The 13,908-nt window shown below is 36.0% G+C and overlaps 1 protein-coding gene across 2 annotated transcripts in view; it reads left to right on the top strand.

The window, feature by feature from the left end:
• BANK1 (B cell scaffold protein with ankyrin repeats 1) overlaps positions 1-13,908 on the top strand; it is a 395,229-nt gene that overhangs the window by 343,236 nt on the left and 38,085 nt on the right. The window contains exons 9-10 of one of the 2 annotated variants that reach the window (XM_066280104.1): positions 291-602; positions 4,845-5,150. In XM_066280104.1, coding sequence (XP_066136201.1) covers positions 291-602; positions 4,845-5,150 — 618 coding nt within the window. Of the gene's footprint in view, positions 1-290; positions 603-4,841; positions 5,151-13,908 lie in introns of both variants that reach the window. The other variant, XM_066280103.1, reaches the window with a different exon arrangement.

Here is a 13,908-nt window from a genome sequence, read left to right as displayed (position 1 = left end):
TCATATCTGTGAGTCTTGAACAGTAACTCTAGAGAATCAGAACATTATGCGTATGATTGTGCCTCATACTGAGGTAGCAAGATATAATGGAGCTTTAACTGTTCAGTCAGTAAATATTTTAAAAGCCCAAGAATGACTATACACCAAAATTATGCATTTGTCAGCTTTCCACTATATCACATCATAAAAGTTTTATTAGCTGTACTACCACTTCTGTATGAAATTACAAAATATGAAATGCCTCCAGATGGTATGTTTAAATGAAATCATGCAATCTTCATCATAAACAGCCATACAGAAGCCAGCATTTCTTCATGAAAGTGGGCAGACATACAGGCAGAATGCAGAAGGAGCTGAGGCAAATGAAACAGAAAAGGAAGAAAAAGAGCCTGAATCAGACACGGAGGCCGAGCACAGCCTACCTGAGGTTGACAGTGGGAGTTCTGAGGACCAGTATGATGACTTGTACATGTCCATTCCTGGAGACAATCAAGAAATTAACTCAAAAGAGCCACTCATGAACAACAGACCACCTCTTCCCCCTCCACGAGCTGTTGTAGCTGCTGCCCTTCAACTGGATAAACCTCACTTCACATTACAAGGTAAATTTAAAATTAAAAAGAGAACGAAAGCTTTGACAGACTTACATAGCATATAGTGTGGTAGCAAGTCTATACAGAGAAGATCGGCTTCTAAAACTAAGAGCAACTTCACTCCATTATTTAACAACTAGGGCCCAGGAAATAAGGCAAGAGATAACTGCCCTTAACTTACTTCCTTCCTTCCTTCCTTCCTTCCTTCCTTCCTTCCTTCCTTCCTTCCCCCCTTCCTTCCTTCCTTCCTTCCTTCCTTCCTTCCTTCCTTCATTCCTTCCTTCCTTCCTTCCTTCCTTCAATTATTTTTTCCTTCTGTAACAGTCTCATTGCAAAGCTTTAAGTAAGTAAAAAAACAAAACTAGGAATTAGTCTGTAAATTCTTCCTTAAAATTAACCTCAGGTGGCCCTGGCCGGTTGGCTCAGTGGTAGAGCGTCGACCTGGCGTGCGGGGGACCCGGGTTCGACTCCCGGCCAGGGCACATAGGAGAAGCACCCATTTGCTTCTCCACCCCACCCCCTCCTTCCTCTTTGTCTCTCTCTTCCCCTCCCGCAGCCAAGGCTCCATTGGAGCAAAGATGGCCCGGGCGCTGGGGATGGCTCCTTGGCCTCTGCCCCAGGCGCTAGAGTGGCTCTGATCGCGGCAGAGCGACGCCCCGGAGGGGCAGAGCATCGCCCCCTGGTGGGCAGAGCGTCGCCCCTGGTGGGCGTGCCGGGTGGATCCTGGTCGGGCACATGCGGGAGTCTGTCTGACTGTCTCTCCCCGTTTCCAGCTTCAGAAAAGTACAAAAAAAAAAAAAATTAACCTCAGGTAACATGGAAAAAGTAAACGACAACTTTGCTTCTAAAAATAAATAAAGATACTCAGTCTTCTGGCAAAGGGAAAGGTTAATGTAGTACAGATTTTAAAATGATTTGGGGAAGTTTGCTCAGTTGGGTTCAAGGGAAGCACGTGGCAGAGGGTTTATCACACAATGCATTGAGACCAAATATACATATATTGTTTAAGTGGAAAAACAGTTAAGTGACTATAACCATATTTGCTCCCAAATGCAGGATTAAGGTGTATAATGGGGGGAGGGAATTCAAGAATACCAAAAAGAGCTTCCATATTGCTCTTAATAGCCTGGAGTGTGCAAATAACAAACTTCTAGCTTCACACTCATGCTTACTGTCACTGTTACTGTTTTTCACCCACTTTATTGTTCACTATTTTATATTTACTTTCTAAACTCAGGAGATATTCTTACAAAGAAAATTTAATAAGGAAGATGAAAGAACTATTATCAAAACCTCATTTGTCACAATACTTTAGATGTTGAATACTAGAAGGTTATAAAGTATATAAGCACTATTTCAAAGTAAATTTTAAAGCCATTAAATTTAACCTTTGTGTCCTTGAAGGCCCTGTCTCTATGGAAGTTCCACTTGATCAACATAAACCTGTACTAAGGTTATGCACTGTATTTAGAGATGGAAAGTATTGCTTAAATGGAAAGTATGGAAAACCTCATGGGCACTCCTCTGATCCATTCACTCATTCAACAAGTATTTATTGATTACCTACTGTGTGCCAAGCTCATATAGACCATTTAGGTAGATCAATGAAGTAGGTGTATCAATTTGGGGAATGGGGGAGGGACATAGATTTGTAGTACACTGACAACAAAATTCTGGTATATTTTTTATTATTTCAACAAATGTGAATAATTTTATATAATTATTAAAATTAATTGATAAGTGGCAAATTCATCCTGTATCAGGTTAAATCTCTTAAAAGAGCTAATACTAAATTGTGTTTTTCTAATGGAAATTTCTATATATGGTATGTTGGTTAAGAAGTCTAAAACTGCTCTACAGAGTGTATTCACCAGATATCTAAGACAAGAAGCATAATTTTGGTTACTAATATATTTTCTGGAAAGTACTAAATATAAAAATAAAAATAAAAAAACTCCTTTTACTTAAAACTCTGTTTTTACATTTCATCCGTAGTGTTACTTTTAATGTCATCTTTTCATAGGACTGATATTGGCAGTCTATGGAAAATGAAATGCCAATATTTTTTCTTAAAATACTTTGATTAAGGTCTTTGAAAGTAAGACTGAAAGCTTCTACATTTTTTTTTTTTTGCCACTGACTTTATATGGGCTCTTTGATTTTAACTAGGGATACCTTCAGGAATTGTCCTTCAAGAAAATATTGCATAATATCCTCAAGTTATCAAAAAAAAAAAAAAAAGAGGCCTCCTCATCATTGCCCTAAGCATCAAATTCCCCATGATGGATTTATGGACATATTTATTATAGAAAACAATAATACAGAACACGATAGAAAACTGTTCAGTTTATAAAGAACAAACTGTTTCTTTTTATCTTTACAACAAACTTGAAAGGTAGCCATCATTTACGACCCCTCTTTGACTCAGACCCTAGACCCGTGATGGCGAACCTTTTTATAAAAACCCGCCCACTTTTGCAGTGCTGGTCAATCTGGTCCATCCTGGGCGGGAGGGACAGCCTTAGACCATAGAGCCTATAATTAGAATGTACCAAATACTTCTCAGAACAGGTTTCCTGGGATTTTAGGGATTCTTCTCTTTGTTATACACTCTTGCTCCAATTATTTCAAAAATTAGAATTATGGAAGTGAATTATTTTAATCTTTACCTACTAATGTACAACCTGCATTGAAAGAATATAGGTCCCACTCTGACATGAAAAGTATAATCTGATACATTGGGAAATAAAAAGTAAAATATATTACTTCTAGTGCAAGCCCAACTTTAGAAAGAGTTAGGAAAGGAAGTGGGTAGAGAAACAAAGATAACAGCTCAGAAAATCAGTTCATAAAAGTAAGATAGGTGACACATTCCACTAAAAATAAAACACTGTAAAAATGTTTCCCACACACTTAATCTGGTTTCACCTGTGATGCTGTCAGTGAAACATAAGCCATGAATTCAAAATCTCAATACCATATTTTTCTTCAGGGAAAATGCAAGTCATGGTGATTTTAAAATTGGTTATAAGCATTTAGGCCTGTATTCTTCTTGGGTTAAACTAACTGAAACAATCAAATTTAAAACTGTTGAAAGATGATCTATTTTGGTCTCTCCTCATATTCTAACTCTTCAAAATTGCTGAGTCTTCTTATGAAAATATTATTTCAGTCTTCTCTACAACTTTTCTCCTTAGCTCCTAAGTTTTTCCACTAAAATATATGTAAGTAAATTAAAATTTTTTTAATCAGAGCTTCACTCAAGAGAAAGAAAGATATTCTCCTTTAGTTTTCATATGCCTGACTCTCCCAGAACAACATAGAATAGCAATGACTTTTTTGTCGGTAACTAAAATCTTTTCCATTGTATTGTTTTTATTAATACTTTAAGCAAAATATTTGCCATGGGGCAAAACTCTTAAAATTCTCATTATCCTGTCAGAGAACTGTCAAAACTCTTTTCAACTTATTCATTAACCAAAGTTGATGATATCATTATTTTCTAAATAACTGCTACTAAATCATTTTCATACTTTTTATAAAAATATGTAAAGATTTTACTACATATGAAAACCATCAAAGACTATTCATTCTTTTCATATGAATTAATGTTCAAGCCAATGATAAAATTGATGCCATCTTTTAAGTCATGAAATCTACTTTAAGTTTTATTTACCTAAATGTGAGGTTCATGTTGACTTGTAGAAATCAAGAGTTTGAAGGTCAGCTTGTCATCATCGGGCAATACTTGCCTAGGAAATCAAGCAATAGTGTTTTAGTTATTCTACTGTGTCATTTTTAGAGAAATTGAATTTTAGGCAGAATATCCAGTGCGAACTCTATAAAAGGTAAAATGACTTCAAGTGAAAAAAAAGTCAAAGAATATTAGACTTGAAAAACAATTTTTCAAAGCATTTGGAATTTGAGGCTTAATTTTATAACTTTATTCCCTGATATTAAATCATGCATTGAATATGTGGAGTGAATTTTTCCACATTATAAATATTTATATGCTTATTTATGTTTTGAGAGAAATCCATTGTTAAAAGTTTATTCTTAACAATGTTAACAATGACAAGCTACAGGAGGATATATTAGATATATTGGTAAAATCCATGTTCACTTTTCTCTTTTTGTAATATATGGTAAAATATATAAATATAATGGGGATATTCAAGTAAGTGATAGGTGAACATCAAAAAGATTGCATATAATTGAAGAGTAACCACGAACTAAATATTTCATAAGCAGGGAAGATGTTGGAGAATCAAATGGAAAGAAGTAAAAATTGGTGTGATCCAAGTGCAAGGCAAGAAACAGGAGGTGAACCCAAAGAAGAGGAAGAAAAGACAGAAGATGAAAAGAAGCAGAAGGAGGAGGAAGATCCTTATACTTTTGCTGAGATCAATGATGGTGAATATGACATGATATTAGCCAATATAAGTACAAAGAAAAAAATTGGGAGTCGGTCTTTCATTCTAAACAGACCTCCTGCCCCTACACCTCGACCCACAAACATCCCTCCGAAAGAGGAAACCACGCCTTATATAGCTCAAGGTAAGGTATTTTGTTGTTTGTAAGTGTGTTTGGGGGTGGGGGCAGAGGCAGATTAAGGTAGGGTGAGGCCTGGGCCACGGAAGAAAATACTGGGCCCCTTACATTAGAAAAAAGTGTAAGGCTGGGGTTTTGCAGGGCCCTTCAGAAGTTGGAGACCAGGGCACGTGCCCAGTGCGCCCACTGTTAAATCCGTCTCTGGGTGGGACTGTCCTCTTGTTTAGTGGGATCTAAACCCAAGGATGAAAAGTATCTTTTCATTTCATAGGTGAATTGTATTGGCCTATTTTAAAATTCAGAAACACAAAGAATAAAGAAAATAAAAATTAATGAGTATGAGTATGGTTTCTAATTCTTTATTCAGAAGAATAATTTTGACAAACTATCCAAAGATCATAAAAAATGTAGCATGTGTGGAGAAATTCTGTTTTGACATTTCCATAATTCTACAATAGGGAAACTCAAGTGAATAATGTCCAACATAAGAGGAAGGTAGAGGGTATTAGATGGCGATGGAGGGAGACCTGACTTAGGGGGTAAACACACAGTGCGATATACAGATGATGAATTGTAGATTGTACACATGAAACCTGTATGATTTTATGAACCAATGTTACCCCAGTAAAAATAAATAAATAAATAAATAAATAAAATGAGAAAAGGTAGGTACTTTACTTTTTGCTCCTAACTTTATTTTTACTCCTAATTTTATTTAAGGTGACTTTAAAAATTTAAACATTTGAATACTAGAATCTCAGGTATTTAACCACAATTCTTCTGATAATTGCATTTCAGACCAATGATTAAGATTTCCTTATCTGTCATAGAATTTCTACTTTATTATAGACACCTTTTTCTTTGGTACCCAGTTGGATCTAAATAATAAAAAACTAAAAAATTTCTTAGAGCTATCTTTATACCTGTAAGCCCAACAAAATGTATTAACTCTACTCTTTTTTCTTAATACTGTGGTTTGGTAATCCATGAGTCCACAGTGTCTAGGAGATGACTTTTGTTCATCAGTGCAATACATACAAATAAATGTGTTGAATACCTTTTTGGGCTAAAATGCCATCCTAGGAACTAAGACTATGCCTTCATTTCAGAGGAGTTTCTAGGCAACAGATATGCCAATAAATGTATAGAGTGCAATGTAACCCTTTATTAGAGATTTTTGAACAAAATGTTTGGAATTAATGCGTGAGTGGTAACTAAAGCTGAGAGGCAAAAGATTTAAGTAACCCAAACCAGCTACCAAGACAGAACATTTAAATATATATGCCACAAATCTACCCAAAAGAAACACAGTTACTCATCTGTGCTTAATAAGTTCAAAAGAAACCACTCTATTTCTTTAATAGTGTGTATTGAGAGATTTATGTAAAAAACTTGAGAAAGTATAAAGTTATTTACCAGTGTATAATATACTTATTTAACAGTAATTTGCAACTGATAATATTCAAGAAACTATTGAAAATTAGGAAATGATGACAAGTTAAAAAATATGCTGGAACAATTACCTAAATTATTAAGGCAGGAGAGAAGTTCGAATTAGAATTTCTCAGATTGTCATAGTGACCACAAGAATACTGTTGACTCGTTGACAAGGTTGCTGCTTACCAATAAGTATTTTTAAAGAGGGAAAATAGCTGTAGCTCACTACAATCATTAGTTGTAGTCTAAAAATCTTCCTCTACCCCGATCCTTACGGACCTCAGGAATGACAGCAGACTCCCCATCACAGGTTCTCCTCTTTGTACTTAATCTTCTCGCCCGTCAGTTCACTGCCAAAGTCTTATTTTTCACGAACTCTCCCTTGTTCTGATTGTCCTTTTTTGTCCTACTCTCTTTCTGTGATGGTGGTGAGGCCATATCATTCAATAATTTGGTTACTGTTTGTGTTTCATTTTGCTTTTATTTTTAAATTTCTCGTATTTTTATTATATTTTACTTCTGTTCTCATGTTGTCTCTATTATCTTTGTTTGATGTTTGATTGTGCTGTCTGGAATGCTGGAAATTTCCATCAAATATCTGGCTATCTTAGCTACATTTTTATGTTTAAGAACAGCACACAAAATCCTGAATGGCAACTCGACTTGTTAACTTGTATAAGGCATTGTAGAATAATGGGGAGGTGACCATCTTTATCACAGAATTACCACAAGAACATTAGTTTTATATGGATCTATTCTCCTGATTTTCAATTGTAGAAGGAAAAAATCCAACTTACTCCAATCTATATTTATGTGTCTGGTTGCCAGCACTCTGGGATCAGGGGATAGGAGGAAGACTTGGAAATCTCACCACAAATCAACTTGTTTCCTCTGTATTCAGTCCAGTGTATAACACCTGCCACAACTGGACCTCATGTCTGATGGCCAGAACCATTTCTGTTCAATTTCTCCAAGGAATAAAACTTCTATAATGATGATTGCCTAATTTCATCAGAAAATAAATGTGGGGCTATGGATGCTTTAGACTTTTAATCAAACCCCCGATGTAAGAGAATTGAGATGGTTTTCCTCCTACTTCATGTGTTTATTAATTATATAAAAGTGTATTGAGTACCAAATAATAGTCTTTCTACATATTATGTAAATTCCTTGCATAACAATGGTATAATTTGTCATACACACACAAAAGAACTTTAAAGAATCTTAGAAATCTTGTATTTCTAAAAGAAATTTAAAGACTATTTAATCTCAGCTATTTATAAGCCTGACACCCTCAAAATTTATAAGAATCCTTTCTAATTCAAAAACACAACTTAGTTGGTTCTCACATTTGTGTTATATGCAGAGAGAAACCAGTGTAATAATGTATGTTTGGGGGGGGGGGGGTTGCATGTAAGTATATAAAAGCAGGTGTAGTTATTAGCCCCACATCCCAAATCAGTAGCAAAAACTGCATTGTAAGTGAGTTATTCAAAGTCCTTTTCCATTATTTCTTCCTCTTTTTTCTCATTGGGATATATTTTCTTGCCAATCCCTTTATGCTAATGATGTTTATTGTTCCCACATTAGAAAACATGGCCTTATCAGCTATTGTCTCATGATGTTCTTTGCATTTCACAGGGGTAAAAGTCATCACATTTTTTCCCTCGCTCACACAAATATATTAAATAGAATTACCACCATTTCCCAGAGAGCTATCCATTCAATTAACATTAACTTGACCCAATTCTTGCCAGAGCACAGAGTGGTAGCAGAAGTTGGCACATCCAGGATATGTTAATGTAGCCAAAGGAGAAGGATGTGGAGTAGAGGATAGAAGAAGACTGCAGGATGCAGAATCCCAACTTACTATTTCAAAAACTCAAGAAATTACTGGCAAAGAGGCTAGGCAAACAAAACAGATAGATACAAGAAAATTATTTTGGCTTTCATGAGATAATTGAAAATATATTTATTAGACTCTACCCCTGGCACAAAGCTCCTGAAACCCTTATAACTTTCCAAGTGATAGTATATTTTGTTCTAATGAGGCAACTCTGTATGGGCTTCTGGATGGCTCAAAGATGAGGGCTGGTTACTAGAAATACCAAGCCATGATTAGAAGCTTGGAGTTTTCATCCCCCAAACCCATTCTCTTGAAAAGGGGGAAGGGCTGAAAATGGACTTGATGATCAATCATGTCTACGTGAAGAATCTCCTATGAAAATTCCAAAAGATAGCTTCCAGGTTGGCAAACATATCCCCACCATGAGAGTAATGCACCCCAAATCCACAAAGACAGAAACTCATGCACTTGGGACCCTCCTACACCTCACCCTCATGTGTCTCTTTATCTGGCTATTCATCTGTATCCTTTATCATATCCTATAACAAACATAAATGTAAGAATGTGTTTCCCTACATTGTGTGAAGATGGGAGCCCATGCAGAATGAGATAAAGTTCTAGAATATTCACATATACCTAAAGATTCTGTTTTCACACAGAATAACATACCAAAGAGATGCTCGGTTGCCACCATCACCACCATCTCCTGCCCCCAGAAATGTAATGTTAATGCAAAATTAAACTCATGGATTATTTTATATGAGAAATATGTTTCTGTTTTTTTAAATTCCACTCCTATTATACTATCCCTAATTTTATGTTAACAACCACAAAAAAGTATCTTTTCTTTAATGAAAATTTTTAAAGTCTGCCTGCTTTCAAATACTATATTCTCCCCAACTTTTTCTCCCTATAATATTGAAAAGAATCAAGTTCATTAAGCTTCAAGAATATAGAGAAATTACCATGGATATAAGTGCTTTTTAGTGACAGCATTCTTGATTTAAGACAAAATCAAGGAAAAAAATGAGCACTTTGTGTAGTGTAGATAGTTAGTAAAACTATATTCATAAATCATAAAAAAAGATGACTGCCTATTGGGGAAAATTTTTAATATCCAAGGACAATTTCCCTCACATAATTAATAGAACCAAGATCCTTCTTCAGAGTCCATGTTTCCAGTTTGGAGTAGAAAATAATTTCCCTTTCAATTTCCCATTGCTACCGAATTGCTCTTGGCATTTTGCAGTGCAACAAAGATGTATATGACCTTTTTGAGAGCTCCTCAGCTACCAGGACCCCAAAATGTCAAGTACAACTCTGTTGCTCTCAGAAATTTTCCACTTGCAATTCACTTGTACTTGAAATGAATCACATACAATGCAGTTGAAATGCAAACAGAAAAAAAAAGAAAGACCTTCTAGAACCTCTTAGGAAAATTGATCCACATCATTGAAAATGTGACAAGAGTGGAATGGTCTCTGTCCTCATTAATGAAGAAAGATGGTCAAGTGGATTAAAGTAGACCTTAGATCAAGTGCCTTGGGTTCTACTCTTTGGCTGGGTTACTTTGTCCAAACTGTTTAGCTGTAGCACTTAGTATGTGTATTATAGGTGCTTTCAGGACAGAGAAACATAATTTAAATATCATTCTATTTGTAAGCCCAGTGCTCCTGTCTTCCCTGTGATTCTCTCTCTGACTCTGTCCTTTTCCCCAATAGATTGCTGGTGCAAACTCTGCAAAGTAACAGTGTTCAGGCCTGGGCTGACACTATTTATTAAAGGATGTCAAGCCTGCTTGTGTTACCTAAGTGTTTTGATGTGTTCTTTCTATCCTCCTCACCCTGGAACATTACGGAGACACTGACTAAAACAGGGGTCGGGAACCTATGGCTTGCAAGCCAGATGTGGCTCTTTTGATGGCTGCATCTGGCTCGCAGACAAATCTTTAATGAAAAAAATAATAACGTTAAAAATATAAAACATTCTCATATATTACAATCCATTCATTTCCTACCGCTCATGTTCATGGTTGCGGGTGGCTGGAGCCAATCACAGCTGTCCTCTGGGACAACACCAAATTTTTATTGGATAATGCGTAACATACATGGGCCATTGTATGGCTCTCACAGAATTACATTTTAAAATATGTAGCATTCATATTTTAATCTCTCAGCCAAAAAGGTTCCTTACTGCTGGACTAAAACCTAAGAAATGTTTTGCAGACCATCTGTGAGAGTGTTGACACAGTAATAGTGAGCTTTCATAACCTCATCTTCCAGAAATTCAATTTCTTTGTATTAGTAAAGGGAGAAGTCAGTAATCAACGGTGGTATGAATTGACATTAAAGACTTTGTAATTTCATGTGAAAATAAAAGCAGGTATTACCAAGTGCTTAGATTTTCACTCAAAAATAGAATGAATTCTGATATTTTTTTCCTCAACACCTAAGTTTCTAGACTCTCTGTTAAAAATGTCTTAAGAAGCTTAATGGTATGAGTAGTAGTTCTTAACTTCTGGTGATTTGCCTCCCAGGATACATTTGTCAATATTTTAAAGAAATTTTTGACATAATTGGTAGTTATTTAGTCGGTGGAGGCCAGAGCTGCCACTAACCACCCTATAATGCACAGACAGGTCCCATTACAGAGTTATCCACTCCAAAATGTCAATAGTGCCAAGGCTGAGAAACCATGATGTGGGATGCTTCCATTATTAAGTCAGAGTCAACATTTGAATACTCGAGAGAATGGTCGTTTGAAAATGAAACCATAGGTGCATCAAACAGCTATCTGCACAAATTTTTTCTTTTTTCTCACTTTAGATTTCCTAAATTCACAATAGGTTTTACCAGCACTTTTAACGTGTGTACTTTTCTTATTCTAAATATGTATTTGTTGGAGAAAAATAAGGCGCTCCGTAGGGTTGGCCCACTGGAAAACACCTCCTAGAGGGACCTAGCAGCATGGTGGAGTGAAATTCATGAAGATTGTGAAGCTGGATGGAACTGAATTTGACTTATGACTTAGCCACTTAAACGTTGTATAAGTCAGTGCACATTGCACAGTCTTGTTTTATTTCTTTAATATTAAAAGAAAGAAGAATTACTTTTGTTGATCTCTAAGTGTGAATCAAACGGTAAACTCATCATAGTTTGTAGAGTATTAATATGACATTTTAGTAATACAAACCACTTCTCTTTGAAACAACAGGGAAAATTACCAAAGATATTACTAGAGTAATATATACACTTATATCATTTTTTTTGTTACAGAGACAGAGAGAGACAGAGAAAGGGACAGATAGGGACAGACAGACAGGAAGGGAGAGAGATGAGAAGCATCAATTCTTTGTTGCAGCACCTAGTTGTTCATTGATTGCTTTCTCATACTTGCCTTGACTGGGGGCTCCAGCACAGCATATGACCCCTTGCTCAAGCCAGCAACCTTGGTCTCAAGCCAATGACCTTTGGGCTCAAGCCAGCAACCACGGGGTCATGTCTATGATCCCATGCTCAAGCCAGTGACCCCGCACTCAAGCGGGTGAGCCTGCGCTCAAGCCAGTGATCTCAGGGTTTTGAATCTGGGTCCTCTGCATCCCAGTCCAATGCTGTATACACAATGCCACTTCCTGGTCAAGCTCATTTTCTTATTGACTACAAATTGTCAAAAAGTGAAGTCAAACAATTAGTCCAAATGAAATCATATGGGGGTAGCCAAACCCTCAGTCTAGTGCAGGGGTTGGGAACCTATGGCTGGTGAGCCAGATGTGGCTCTTTTAATGGCTGCATCTGCTTGCAGACAAATCTTTAATAAAAAAAAATAACAATGTTAAAAATATAAAACATTCTCATGTATTACAATCCATTCATTTCCTACCACTCATGTTCATGGTTGTGGGTGGCTGGAGCCAATCACAGCTGTCTTCCAGGCAACACCAAATTTTTATTAGATAATACATAAGATACACGAGTTGTTGAATGGCTCTAATGGAATTACATTTTAAAATATGTGGCGTTCATGGCTCTCTCAGCCAAAAAGGTTCCCGACCCCTGGTCTAGTGCTATGCAAGCAATATATGTGAGCTGCCTCATAACCAGAGGAAGAAGAACCTGTTTGCCCAGTGGTGGAATTAGATTCTGCTAATAAACCTATTAGAATGGCCTCAAATTCTAATTGTACAGAATTCCACAAACCAACTGCTCTCTCTCTTTGTCTCTGAATGTCTCATCGTCCTGAATAAGAAGCATTTCTAGAATGGACCTGTGCTGAAATAAATGCTCATAATGAAAGAAATCATGGGAACTTTGAGTCTTATTTACCTTTGTATCCTCTGGTCCTAGCATAGCACTTGGCTACAAAGTTAGCAACCTAATGAAAGTTTGTTGAGTGAATAATAAACACACTGCTGCTACCTGTATTGTATCATTGCCTGAGAACCCAGAATATAATATAGATCTGCATGTTTCATTTTATATCAAGTCTCTAGTTTCAAGAATGATCATTAGTGATAGGCATTTGGCTCTAAATGTTTCATTTTAGACTTCTAATGGGCATGGAATATCAAGGGGTTTGTCGTTTATAATTCATATCTTTATGCATGCATTTAGCTATTGCACAGATTTTCCATTACCTTAGCTCCTTGTAAAATAATTCCAAATAAGCTTTATCAGATTTTCTAATAAAGATAGCTCTAGAAGAGTCCTTTTGCTTGAAATAGTCTGCAAATGAGTTTGACGTGAAGAATATTCTTGCAGAAGCAACCTGGAAGACAAATAGTGCAAGTGAATTCATTATATTTCACCTTCTCTCCCTCCTCTGCTCTTCTGGTAATTCTGCTTTGCTTAACATTTTGAATATTTAATACTATGGTAATTTTATTTCATTCTAGAGAAAATTTTACATAAGGCATTCTGCTAATATTTAAAATAAATGAGGGTGCTATTTGGGACATTTGTGTTGTTTAAGATTATTTTGAACTTCAAAAATTGTTTTACTTTCTCTATGGACTTTTTGTTAATCTTTAAAAGCAGTGACAGCTACTAATAATGCATTCATTTTTCTTGCTCCTCAAATTCCAATTTTAGATAGGTAGAGAAAAATAAGAATTCATTGGGGCAGAGAGTCATCAAAATTGACAGATGTCATAATTGCCTTGATAGCATTATTTGAACAATAATGCAATCAAATGTGGTCAAAAACAGTATCTTCCAAGAAATTAAATATATAGGGATAGGATTATTCCCTATATTATGAAAAATTAACATTGGTCTGTGATATAATTTTCTGGTTTTATTAATAGTCTGAGCCCCCAGTAAAAATAATATCTTCCTCAAAACATAGCACTCTATTTAAATTTCTACTGACTTAAGAACTTATTCAGGCACCATTTGGCCTGGAATGACTTGAGGAAAAAAGAACTGACAGAATCTCAGAATGTCAAAGCTGACTGAGACAATGGAGATCATCTCATCTGAACCC

Source organism: Saccopteryx bilineata, chromosome 5 (genome assembly GCF_036850765.1).
Source record: "Saccopteryx bilineata isolate mSacBil1 chromosome 5, mSacBil1_pri_phased_curated, whole genome shotgun sequence".
In the NCBI taxonomy this organism is placed as follows: domain Eukaryota; kingdom Metazoa; phylum Chordata; class Mammalia; order Chiroptera; family Emballonuridae; genus Saccopteryx; species Saccopteryx bilineata.
Note: the sequence above shows the minus strand (reverse complement) of the source record. Positions and strands in the feature narration are given on the sequence as shown.